The sequence below is a fragment of the Mus musculus genome, chromosome 4 (assembly GCF_000001635.26).
Source record: "Mus musculus strain C57BL/6J chromosome 4, GRCm38.p6 C57BL/6J".
Taxonomy (NCBI): Eukaryota; Metazoa; Chordata; class Mammalia; order Rodentia; family Muridae; genus Mus; species Mus musculus.
In genome coordinates this window covers 72,108,729-72,121,676 of record NC_000070.6, presented here as the reverse complement: position 1 = coordinate 72,121,676, position 12,948 = coordinate 72,108,729, and the positions used below count along the sequence as shown (strand labels likewise).

Below are 12,948 nucleotides of genomic sequence, written 5' to 3'. Positions count from 1 at the left end.
TTGTTTTTTTTTTTTTTTTGACTTACTGATGTTTTTCTTGTTTGTATGTTTGTGATAGAAGGGCAGGAGAGAGAATATAAAGGTGGTTGGGTAAGAAGGTGGGGGAGGGGACATGATTAAGATATATAATCATGATCAACTAGATCTATAGAAGGCTTTTGAGGCTTGACTCTAACGCAAGGCAGTCCTACTACTTCAGCCTCCACAATACTAGGATTAAAGGTGTACACCACTATGACTGAGTAGAGTTTTAAAATAATATAAAACCATACAACTTTTGGAGAATGTAGACTTATTTGGCAGAAGCAGTTCTCGCCCTTTACTGGTGTCTTCCTCTCAGTAAAGTTGTCCTTCTGTGTATTACTCACCCCCCGCCCCCACTTGCTCATGATATGGTTTTTTCTTTAAAGGTAATAAAAACTTAAAAATCGGGTAAAAATGGAAAATAACTACATATATTGTTTTAATTTCCTTCTGTTCCTCTGATAAGATATGACAGAAAGCAACTTAGAAGAAAAATAGTTTATTTAGTTAGCTATTCCAGATCACAATCCATTGTTGTCAGAAAATCACATTGCCTCCATAGTCAAGGGGCAAAGAGGAAGGAAGTACTCACACATGCTGGTACAATATCTGTGTTCTTTTCATTCATTCCAAGGCTTAGCCTGTGAAGGGGTAACACAAACGTGGTGGGTCTTCCCATTTCAAATAACCCAACTAAGAAAACATTTCACAGGCTTGCCTACAGGCTGACCAATCCAGGTAACTCTTCATTGAAATTCTTCCCACACAACTCTAGGTTTTGTCAGCTCTCACATATACTAATTTAGGTGACTGTTGATTTTAGTTTCAGAACTTTTCCTATTCTACCATTCTGTAGAATATGCACAATATTACTTTTGATTCTGTAGAATATGCACAATATTACTTTTGATTCTGTAGAATATGCACAATATTACTTTTGGTCACCAGTTTTAAACTTAAGAAAATTTCAAATGTCTATAAATGTCAAACATATACAGGCCTATATCAAACACAGACAATTATATTCCCTATCCTAAGCCATTGGTACCTGGCTAGTTTTGTTATATCATCCTCATTCCAAACTCTGAATTACATGTCCATGTATTTCAGTCAGTGTCTCTTAATGACAACTTCCAATGGTATTATTAAAGATAATATCTTATTTCACAGCATGGATGGAACTTTTAATCTTCCATTTGTTCAGTAGCGGATTCTGGGCTGGGCTGCATCCCCTGCCCCTTCCCAGTCTGGATTTGGCAGATTAAACCCACTTTTCGACCCCATGCTTACTCCACTTGCTGACGTCTCACTTCCTTAATTTCTTGAGTAAACTCATCAGTGATCCTGTCTTACCTATAACAGATCTTCTCTTTGGGATATTGCCCAACTGGGGAGTGGCTTGCTGTGGGCATGGAAAGCAGCAACGTGGAAGTTCTGCATGTGAACAAGCCTGACAAGTACCAGCTGCACCTCCACGAGAGCTGCGTGCTGTCCCTAAAGTTTGCTTATTGTGGTGAGTTCAGCTACAAGAGTTTCAAGGGCCTAAATGGGGAAATACTTTTTAAAATATGCTTAGAGATGGTATCTGGGGGGAAAAAATGTGTTGCTCCATGCAGCTGGGTGCAATAATTCCATTGCCCCTCAGAGAAGAGTAATGTGTGTCTCGGCCTGCTTTGTTAATTTGAGAAAAGTCAGCAGGCACTGAAATATATGGTAGGGGTGGGACGTAATTGTTGGTGCTCTGAAGTTTGGAGGGCAATGATGATTAGAATAGGACCATAGTGAAATCACTATGTGCTGACTCTATAACGAGAATCCAGGGTCAGAAGGATGTTAGCTGCACTTAGATTCTCTTTTCCTGAATGAGAACAGAGAAGGGAAAGTCCATGTGGAGACTGTGTTGTACTTTGTGTGGTCACATATTTATTCACTCTGGCTATGAGGATAGATGGGTGACTGATACTAGTTGCACATTCTGTATGCATCTGATAAATGAGCATTTCTGATTAGATCAATATTGAATTATTTTGCTCTCATTGTTTCCATAAGAATGAAAATGGCTATGAAACTGTGTCATGTACTGAATGTGTACACCTGTGTACACACACACACTCTTACAAACACGCTCAGGTGGGTGTCAAAGCCCGCTATCCTCCTGCCACTCAGTTTCTTGGTTTTGAGGCAAGATTTCTCACTAAACTTGGAGCTTGTCTTTTGGCTACACTAGATGGCCAACAATGCCCAAGGCTTACCTGTTCTTTGACCTTCCCACACTGTCCATGAGGCTTGGATTCCAAGTACACAAAGCCACATGCTGGAAATCTGAATGTGTGGACATGCTTGTACATGTTTATCCACTCAGTAATCTCCAGCCTTCTTTGATTATGAACAGGATCACACCAAGGAGCCTAGATGTAAAACTTGCCTGGATCATAGACCAACCCTTTGGACATGGACATTAGTATGATAAAAATGTTCTCTTTGGGGGATAGCTAGATCATTTCCTGGATAAAAACAGTTGTCATTACTCAAGCACAGTGACATGAGTTCAGTCTTTGAAACCCATGTTAAGAACTAGATGAGGTAGTTCACATCTGTGAACCCAGCATTCCTACAGTGTGATGAGAGCAGGAGACAGGAGAATGGCCCCAGAAGCTTGTAGGTCAGCAATATAAACAGTAATAAACATCTTGTCTCAGTACAGGGGAACCGGGGCCAAGAAGTGGGAGTGGGTGGGTAGGGGAGTGAAGGGGGGAGGGTATAGGGAACTTTTGGGATAGCATTGGAAACGTAAATGAAGAAAATAACTAATATATATATATATATATAAAAGAATATTTTAAAAAGTTAAAATAAAATGTTTGAACATCTGGAAAAAAAATCTTGTCTCAGCAACGGCGCAGGAAAGGAACACCTTTACAGAGCTGTTCTCCCACGTTCACACATGCACTCTGGCCTGTGCATTTACACTCAGGCACAAGCACACATGCACATACACCACACACTAAAACCAGTGCTATTTAACTAATTCCAACAGGGGGGATTTTAATATTGCTGAAATCACCTGTGCCTTTGTTAATTCTAGGCAAATGGTTTGTGAGTACTGGAAAAGACAACCTCCTAAATGCCTGGCGGACACCATATGGAGCCAGCATCTTCCAGGTATGGACATGCTTACCCCCTGGCCTTTGAAATAACTAGTGAGGCTGTCTCTTCAATGGGACACATTAAATATTCTCTGCCTGCTGTTTTTTCTTACAGTCCAAAGAATCTTCATCAGTGCTTAGCTGTGACATCTCTGTGGATGATAAATACATAGTCACTGGCTCAGGGGACAAAAAGGCTACCGTTTATGAGGTCATCTACTGAGAATACCACGGCTTCATATTTACAGTTGGATTGGGCCAAATGTTTGGAATTTGTAGAAATAGAAGTTATAATTTAAAAAAAAAAAAACAGAAACAACATCAAGAAACCTGAAGAAACCTGTTTCCAAATCTTGACACAGAACTGCTTTGAGTCTACAAAGAGAAGGCAACAAGTCTTATCAGTAGACAGTCGCCTGTCTAACTTTGGGCACCACAATCACACAGAAGCCAGGTGTGGGATAGAGGAGCTACCTGCTGCCTGTCAGTCCTGCCTTAGCCAACTGTGAGCTTACATTTCTGTTCCTTGCAATTCGGTTCACCTTGAGTCCTTTGTAGAGCAGTGGTGTCTACAATGAACTTGTTTCTTGGTTTTGCATCTTGTGATTTTTTTTTTCTTTTTGTAATTTTTTTGTTGTTTCAACATTTGTATAAATTGTAAATATATTTGGTTTATTACAGTAAAACCTTTAGTACCAGTAAGTGGTCTTCCTCCTTGACTCTTTTTAATCAATACATTCGAGTCCTAGATGTGGGTTTTGCAATTAAAGTCCATACACACATAGGTAAGTCCTTTGTACACTTGTTTTTGCAGAAATATATTCAGCTATGAACATCTGCTGTATTGGGACTGATCCCATCAAGTCCTTGGGGATCAACAGAGACTCAGGATCAGAAGTGGAATTGTCAGTTCATGACAGCTTTAATAGGCGAAATTGGAATTACCTTTAATACTCATTCTTTGAGGCTCTTGTGATTAAGATTTAAAACTATTACTATGACTTTTATTTTGTTTTTACAGGCTCTTACACTATATTTTATGCTCACCTTAAGCTGGTAGCTATCCTCTTGTCTTAGCCTGGAGTACTAGTGTGTGCCACCCTTGTGAGTTTTTTAACTTAGATAATGTATCAAACAATGATCCTGTTTTCACACATTTTCATCCCTCCTGTCTTCTTTCTCCCTCATCCTTACCCCTGAGAAACCTCATCTGATGTATGCGGTTAAATCTAAGAGTGTGTGGTCACAAATTAAAGTTGTGCCTTTTCCTAGTATCCTACTGACAAACCAAACCATTATTGTAGGAAGGCCCAGTCTTATCTACATTCTTTCTCTTGTATTTCAAGGAATATATTGATGATTTATGTTTTGTTTTCTGATGTGTGCTGTTCAGAAAGCTCTGGAGTTCACGTCCCTGGAAAACTGAAGTGGAAAGTCAGCTGGTTATGTCTCATTAGTACTTACTTGATCTATTATACTGATTTGCTTAATCCAGCAAGCTTTGCCCCGTTCATCTCATTAAGACTGTCCCTGCAGCTCTGGATATTGCAGTCTGGAATTAATCTTTTGTCCTTATTTTTATAGACACATTTTTACTAATTTGATTAGGTGATATCTGTAACCCTGGGCTCTTAATAAGCTACCAAGCATGTTTTCTTTTGAAAAGGCTATACAACTTATGCTTTTTATATTTGCTGTTGACTTCTATGTATTAGGAAAACACATGGTTAGTAAGTAGCTAAGGAATTTCCTGTGCCCTTGTTTATTTACGATTCAGTGAATTTGTAGTTGTTCTTTATGCTTTTCATTTGTCATCAAGACCTTTTTATATGTTTAAAAATACTAGTTTTCACCCAAAAACGTTTTTTCAAGGTTTATTAAATATTTTTCATTAAACAAATAGCAAATACTAATGGCCAAAGCTGATTTCTCTCTCCCTTCTCTACATTGTGGAGTGGGTTTCTCCTTGACTTGCAGCAAGACAACCAGCTACATAGTGATGGAATATTTGTTTCTCTCCTGCCTTAGGCTCGGGCACAGGCCAGCAGTATTGCTATAGGTCTACAGATTGACTTCCAACTACAAGTAGAGAAGGATGGAAGTCCAGGGAGATAAACCTGTGAATAGAATCTATTAAATCCCTTTCATTCACCAGTACGTTAGCCAGAACAAACAAGGTGAGTCCAGCCTAAAGGGTAGCAGCTTTAGGAGCTGAGAATGGAAAGTTGGAATTTGGGAAACTGTTCAGGTCATCATTTCTCACTTGTAGAATGTGAATGTTAAAAATCCTGTGCCTATTGCTCAAGGTATTGCGAACCATAAGTTGATACTCAGCATGATATAGTGACACGTGTCTCATAAATGCAGCATGAATGGAGTCATTGTCTTTTCCTTTATAGTATAACTCCACATTAGTTGTGTGTGTGTTTGTATGTGTGTGTCTACATACACATAGGAGCTTTTTCGTTTGTAGGTTTCTATGTGACTGGTTGGAAGGTCTTTAATGTTATTAATCTTTCTGTTTTCCTTCCTCTGCCCTCTCCTCCTAATCCCAACCCAAACTTAATCCTTCATGTTTCATTATTCCAGTTCAACCCTTTATGCAACCATGTGCTATGTTGTCTCCCTTGAAAGCCTCCCCCACCACATATACACTAGTTTCCTAACATCTGTGGGTATTCCAGATATACACATCTGAAGATTCAAAGTCAATACCTACAAATAAAAGAAAACATTAAGTGTTTGTGAGTCTGGAGTTACCTTACTCAAAATGATTATTTCTAGCTTTTGTTAATTTACCTATACATTTCAAAAGTTTGTCTTTTTTTCTTTTGTAACAACTAAATAAAATTGCAGTGTGTAACCATATTTCCTTTTCAATATCCATTCATCAGTTGATGGATATTTAGGTTGTTTCCATATCCTGACTATTGTGAGAAGAGCAGCTATGAATATTGATAAGCAGGTCTCTCTATAGTAGCCTATAGAGTCCTTTGGGTCTGTGTCCAAGAGTGAATAGCTGTATCCTGTGGATATCTATTTCTAGTATTTTAAGAATTATCTGATTTTCCTAGTGGTTATACCTGTTTGTACTCCCATCAGCAGTGATTAGCATTCTTCTTTCTCCATATCTAAATCAACATTTGTTGTTGCTTGCTCTTTTTTATTTTAGCCATCTGTCTCCACTGTAAGGTGAAATCTTAAAGTAATGTTAATTTGCATTTCTCTGATGGCTAAGAATGTTGAACATTAAAAAACCAAAATGTGTTTCAGCCATTTGTAGTTCCTATCTTCAGAACATTCTGTTGATGCCTGTGCTATATATGTCATTAGTTTTCTTGATGTTTACTGTTTTGGGTTCTTTGTGTATTCTAGATACAAACCTCTGTCAGATGTATAGCTGATAGAGTTTTTTCCCCTTATTCTCTAGGCTGTCTTCCCTCAGGTGATGGTGTGCTTTGTTGTACAGCCCTTTTAGATTAGTGAGGTTGTACTTATTTATTAGTGTTAAGGTACTACCAGAATCCTATTGGGAAAGACCTCTCCGATGCCTGTGAGCACAAGCACCTTCCCTTCTTACTCCTTTCTCAGATTTAAGGTATCAGGTCTAATGTTGAGATCCGTGATCTTGTCGCCATTGACTTTTATAAGGGAAGATAGAAGGAGCGAGCTTCCTTTACATATCACTGTCCAGTTTGACCAGCAGCATTTGTTGAGGATGTCATTTGTCCAGTATGTTGTTGGCCTCTTTGTCCAAAGTTTGGTAGCTATAAGGATTGTGAACTTATATGCTGGACTTTAGTTCTATTACATTGATCAATATGTCTGCTTTATGCCAGTGCCATGTTGTTTGTATTGTGATAGCTTTTTTACACCTTAAAATCTGAGGTGTTGACAACTACTAGCATTTTGTTGTTCAAAACTGTTTCAGTTTTCCTGGGTATTTGGAATTTCCATATAGGATTTAAGATTTTTTTTTTTTAATTTCTGTGAAGAATTGTGTTGGAGTTTTGATGGAATCTGCACTGTATTGGTAGATTACTTTTGATAGGATGGCCATTTTCACACTACTCTACCAACCAATAAACATGTGGGGGTAGGGGGTGACTTTCTGTTTTCACATCTTTCATATTTTCTTCAATTTTGTTTTTCACTGTCTTAAAGTTTTTTATTGTGTAAGTCTTTCACTTCCTTAGATTTATTCCAAGGTTTGTTTGCTTGTTTCTGAAGCTGTTGTGAATGGAATTGTTTGCCTGATTTCTTTCTCAGTGTGTTGCTTACTTGTACTTAGGAAGGCTACTAGTTTTTTGTGTTAATTTTGTGTCCTCTTACTTTGTCAAGTATGTTTATCAGCTGTAGGAAATTTCTGTTTGAGTCCTTAGGGTCTTTTCTGGGTAGATGTATATCATCTACAAATAAGGATACTTTGTCTATTCTTTTCATATTTACAGGGCCTTTATCTCCTTCACTTGCTTAATTAGCCTGAATAGGTTGGAGGAGAGTGGGCATGGAAATGATTTTTCTTTTTTTCCCCATTTGGGATGATGTTGGCTGTGAGCTTGCTGTATATTGCCTTTTTTTTTAGGTTAAGCTATGTCCCCTGTATTCCTAGATTCTTTGGGACTTTTCTCATGAAAGTATGTTGGATTTTATCAAAGGTTTTTCTCTGTCTAAAGAGATAATCATTAGATTTTCATTACTCAGTCTATCTGTGTAGTAGATTATACTTATTTCTATGTATGAGGTAGATTACATTTATTTATGTATGTATATTGAACAATCTCTGTATCCCTGGGGTGAAACTGACTTCATTATAATGGGTAATCTTTATGATGTGTTCTTGAATTCAGTTTGCAAATTGAAATGTAAACTTAAGGGTTTTTTGGAAAGTCAGTTGTGTTGGATGGTATTTTCTTGGAGCAAACACTTGAAGGAGTATTTTACTGAAGCAGACACAGATGAAAGGATGTTTTGCTAAATCAAGCATGTGGGACATGTGAAGGATTCATCACTAATGAGATGCCTATATTGATCTGACTTACACTGCACAGCTGAGCTCTGTTTGTTGTGACTTCATAGAATTGCATCAAAAAAACTAAACAAAACAAAACAAAAAAAAAAACTTTAGGCTGATTGGCAAAGTGATGTCAGCTGATACAGATTCAAGTGAAGTTTTGCTAAGTCAGATTCACATGCTCAGGCAAGATGTGGTGAGGCAAGCAAGACCCATGAAGGACATGTAATACTTGGAGGGAATGTAAGTAGGACTCAACAGGCTGTGAGAGAGGCTTGGGTAGGCTTGGCTTGCTTGCTAGTAGAGCTAGCTGTACAAATCATCTTCACATCTTCACTGAGAGAGGCACAGCCAAGAACTTCTGGCATTCCCCTTGGCCTTGATTCTTCCTGCGGAATCGTGGCGATTAGGCTGAGGCCTGGCTGTCTCTGCTAGGTCATGCTACCACTGATGATTCAAGTTTGCTATTCTGACTCTATTGAACTAGCTGGTTTGTTGGTATATTCATGAAGGATTTGCAAGTGGATTGAGCTGCCATTGCTGAGCTGAACTGAACTGCTGATCTCCTGACAATGCAGATGGGATTTGCTCCAAAGAACCATTTCTAAACAGGTGCACCCCCTCCCCACCTCCATCCAACCCTCTGTATCCTTTCTTTTCCTCGACCTCTGGTGGGTGGAGGTGGAGGACTACAAAGAAAGTTAAAGGGTTTAAGAACCAACATTAAAAGTAGGCCCTGAAAAAAATTAACATTATTCTAAGGGGTTTTATTGAGAGTTTTTCCATTCATTCATATTTATCAAAGAGATTGAACTATGATTCTCTTTTGTGTATAAGGAGGTCTTTCTCTGATTTTGGTATAAGGGTGATACTGGCATTGTAAAAATGATGAAATGTCCTTTAATTTCCTATTTTGTGGAATAATTTGAGGCGTATTTGTATGAGTTCTTTTGAAGGTGTTAGAAATCTGTGGCGAATCCATCCATCTGGTACTATGCTGTTTTGAATTGGAGGATTTTAATTACTGGATCTTTCTCGTTGGATGTTATAGTTCTATTTAAATTATTTATTTCATCTTGATATAGATTTAGCTTTTATAGGTGATATGTATCTAGAAATTAATTTATGTCTTTCAGATTTTCTATTATGTTAGAATATAGATATTTTTAAAAATATTGTCATGATTCTCTGAATTTCCTTTTTATATAACTTTCTGTATATTATAATGACTATTAATTTGAATCCTTCTTTTCATTGATTTGTCTAAAGGTTTGTCAATCTTTTCAAAGAACCAACACCTTATTAAATTGATTCTTTGTTTTGTTTTGTTTTCTATTTCATTCATTTTCAGAGCTGATTTGATTGTCTCTGCCCATCTACTTTGTTTTTTTTTTTCCCAAGGACTTTGTGTGTATTATTAATTTGAGATGCCTTGCTTGCTTGCTTGCTTGCTTGGTTACTTGCTTCCTTTCTTTCTTCTTTCTCCCCCCACCCTCTTCCTCTTTCTCTTTCTTTTTCTTCCTTCCTTCCTTCCTTCCTTCCTTCCTTCCTTCCTTCCTTTTAGCTGTAGTGTTATGGAATTTTTTCTTAGGACTTACTGTCTTCATTGTGTCCCATAGATTTTGGGATGTTATGTTTTCATTCAGTAGTTTTAGGAATTAATAAAATTCTTAATTTCTTTCTTTCTTCATTCAGTTAACACTCAGTGAGATTTTATTTATTGTCTACAAGCTTGTGAACTGTCTGTGGTTTCTGTGATTGATACATAGCTTTATACCATTGTGGCAAGATAGGAAATGGGGTGTAATTTGAAGTTTGCTGCATATTTTAGACCTTTTTTTGTATCATAATAAGTAGTTGATTTTGGAGAATGTTTCACTGGCTCCTGAGAAATTATTCTTGTGATAATTAGCTTAAAATCGCATGTAAAACAAAGCATACCTGAATCTCTTTGATACAGATTATGTGTGATTACATCAAAACACTTTATAAAGTATATATGACACTCTCCATAAAGATAAATTTTGTAGATTGGTAGAAATGTCCGTGAGCTACACATATTGAAACAAAGGTCACCAGGCTAGAGAGCACCTCCAGTCCAGCCTTCTCAGTAGAAAGGGGGCTTTGCATTCTTTCTCTGAAAGAACATCCCTGTGTGCTTGATATTCTGGGTTCCCAGAGTACATATGTGTAAGCACAAAGATACCTCTGTATTTAATGCATAGTTTTGTTAGGTCTAGTAATCTTGTTTGAAACATGGGATTGTTCAGGACTTGGAATACATGCAGGCTCTTCTGGCTTTAATATGTTCTATTCTAATGTATGTGCCTTTATCTCTCTCATAGAGCTTTCAGTGCTCTATGAGAGCTCTTTAGTCTGTGTTCTTAATATTTGAACCATAAAATATGAATTACTTTCTTCTCTGGACTTGTCTATTTGGTATTCTGTACGCCTGTTTTGTACCTAGATGAGCATAATTTTAGGTTTGGGAAATAGTCTTGTATGGATTTACTGAAGATATTCTATGCATTTGCTGTAGCATTCTGTATTTCTTTTTATGCCTTTAATTCAGGAAGTTGAGGTTTGGTTTTTGTTGGTTTCTTTCTTTCTTTTTTTTTTTTTCCTTTTATCCCCAGTTTATAGAATTTTGGCCTTCTGATAGTTTTGGTTGACTCTCTGTATTCTTTTGGTATGTGTTTCATCACTTTTGGCCTTGGTCTATACTGGTTTTTGCCATGTGCTCAATTTTATTTTGGCTTTTTACATTGTAGAGCTTTGGGATACATTATTAGGTTATTTATTAGTGTGAACACTTTCAGCCATAACCTTTCCTCTAAGGATTGCTTAGGTATGTCCCAGAGGTTCTGAAAAGTGTTGTTTTCATTTTCATTATGTTTCCATTTGTTAAGACCTCCAAGGTTTCTTCAGTTTAAAAGTGTGCTGTTCAGTCTCCAAGTATGTTTTCTGAGGTTATCATTGTTTTTGATTTCTAGTTTGATTGTACTGGGGTCTGACAGATGCAGGAATCGTTTGCTTTTCCTTTCCTCTTCCTTGCATCCTTCCTTTTGCTTTGTGTTCTACAATGTGTTCAAAAAAGTGTCATGTGCCACTGATGAAACTGCATTATTTATCTGTTAGGTGCAATGTTTGTAGCTCTACCAAGTAAGTTTAGTTCACCTGTGGTATGACTTAACCCTAAGGTTTCTTTGTTGAATTTTTTTTGACTGTTGTTTTTGGTGGGTATTTGGGGTTTTTTGTTTTCTTGAGACTGGTTTTCTCTGTTTAACTTTGGCTGTCCTGGAACTCACTGTAGAGTAGGGTAGATCTCAAACTCCCAGAGATCTAGCTGCCTCTACCTCCTGAGTGCTGGGAACTAAAGGTGTGTACCACCACGGATGGTCTTTGCTGAATTTGATTTGGAGGACACATCTACCTAGTGTGAAAGTGAGGTCCTATCTCCAGGCCTCTGCAGTGATGTGTACCGTTTAATGTCAGGACTCAGAAAATATGTGGACCCAATAAAGCCTCAGTGTGTCTTTTGAGCAACATTATGTTTGTTTTATTTGATACGTCTTCATTTGCATAAAGCTGACCGCACTCACAACTATGACGGCTTTACAGCAGTCCCAATTAACTACCATGGAAGATGCTACAAATTTTACCTCTGTCCCCTATAAACTTTGTAAACTAGAATACTAGAGTTGGGGAAAATGAAATATTCTTACGCAGAGTTGAGCATGGGCTGAGTAGGGATAAAGTGTGAGTAAGGGGAAAGTAAGCTAGAAGAATGAAAAGCCAAGACAGCACTATGTGTTACATTTGAAAACAAGAAGGACACAAATAACAATGCATCAATTGAACATTAAAAATACAAAACTGTGGTTATTAAGACAAAAAGAAAGAAAAAAGTTAATTTTAATGAGTATGACATTATGTATTTTTCTATATATTTAATAAAATTTAGAATCTAAAGATATATAAAACTAAATGAACAGTAGACTAAAACAGTCATGGATTTCCCAGTCAGTGATTCTCTCTGGTTGGGTAGAGCCCACCTGTGTGTTTGCCCTAATCTGGGCACCATCAAGCATCCCCTTCTCCCACCACCTCCTGGGCCCCACCCTACTTCCCAGGCACAGGATGCTGAGGATCCGCCTTGCAGACTTCTTTACCACACTGCCTTTTTCTTAGTCTGTGCCTGTAAGTCTGGACTTTTCCTTGTTTTGCTCCTCTATGGGTTTGCAGCCGTTGTTTCTGTCGTAGAAGCATGAGCAGTGCAACTTCCCATTAGGGTCCCTTCGGCTCATGGGCCCGGGAACCATTTTTTTGGTAAGTTCTTCTAAGTTGAAGTCAGCTCCTACACTGTTCCAGCTCCTTGAAGTCTAGCTGGTTACCTTGGGGGAAGGGCCCGAGAACTTTCTTCCTAAGACTCTTTGAACTGTTGGCAGAAAATGGGGACTGGTGGTCTTGTGAAGCTTGAGAGCTTTCAGGTTAACATACTCCCTCATCAGGCACTTACTGAGGTTCACTTTGAGTTTTTATCAGCACTCAGTACCATCCTGGGAAATAACCTATACGTTCCTCTATGTTTGCACTTAGAAGTATACAGCCAATATTAATTATTCTTATTTTTTGACATTAATTCTTTCAAAGAATTCTTAAGTTTGGCTTCCAGAGCTACTTTTATAATCAGTCAGTCTGTCTCTGTCTCTGTCCCTGTCTCTCTCTCCCGCCCACCCTCTCCTGTTTATTTTCTATAGACTT

The 12,948-nt window shown here is 37.9% G+C and overlaps 1 protein-coding gene across 30 annotated transcripts in view; it reads left to right on the top strand.

Annotated features, from left to right (window-relative positions):
* The window catches only part of Tle1 (transducin-like enhancer of split 1), a 91,045-nt gene extending 79,313 nt beyond the window's left edge, over positions 1 to 11,732 (top strand). For 27 of the 30 annotated variants that reach the window (XM_006537761.3, XM_017320107.2, XM_011249985.3 and 24 more), the window contains 3 exons: positions 1,387 to 1,537; positions 3,110 to 3,186; positions 3,286 to 5,079. In XM_006537761.3, coding sequence (XP_006537824.1) covers positions 1,387 to 1,537; positions 3,110 to 3,186; positions 3,286 to 3,393 — 336 coding nt within the window. In that variant the 3' untranslated portion in view covers positions 3,394 to 5,079. Of the gene's footprint in view, positions 1 to 1,386; positions 1,538 to 3,109; positions 3,187 to 3,285 lie in introns of all 30 variants that reach the window. The other 3 variants (NM_001285530.1, NM_001285529.1, NM_011599.5) reach the window with 1 other exon arrangement.
* The last annotated feature ends 1,216 nt before the right edge of the window (positions 11,733 to 12,948 follow it).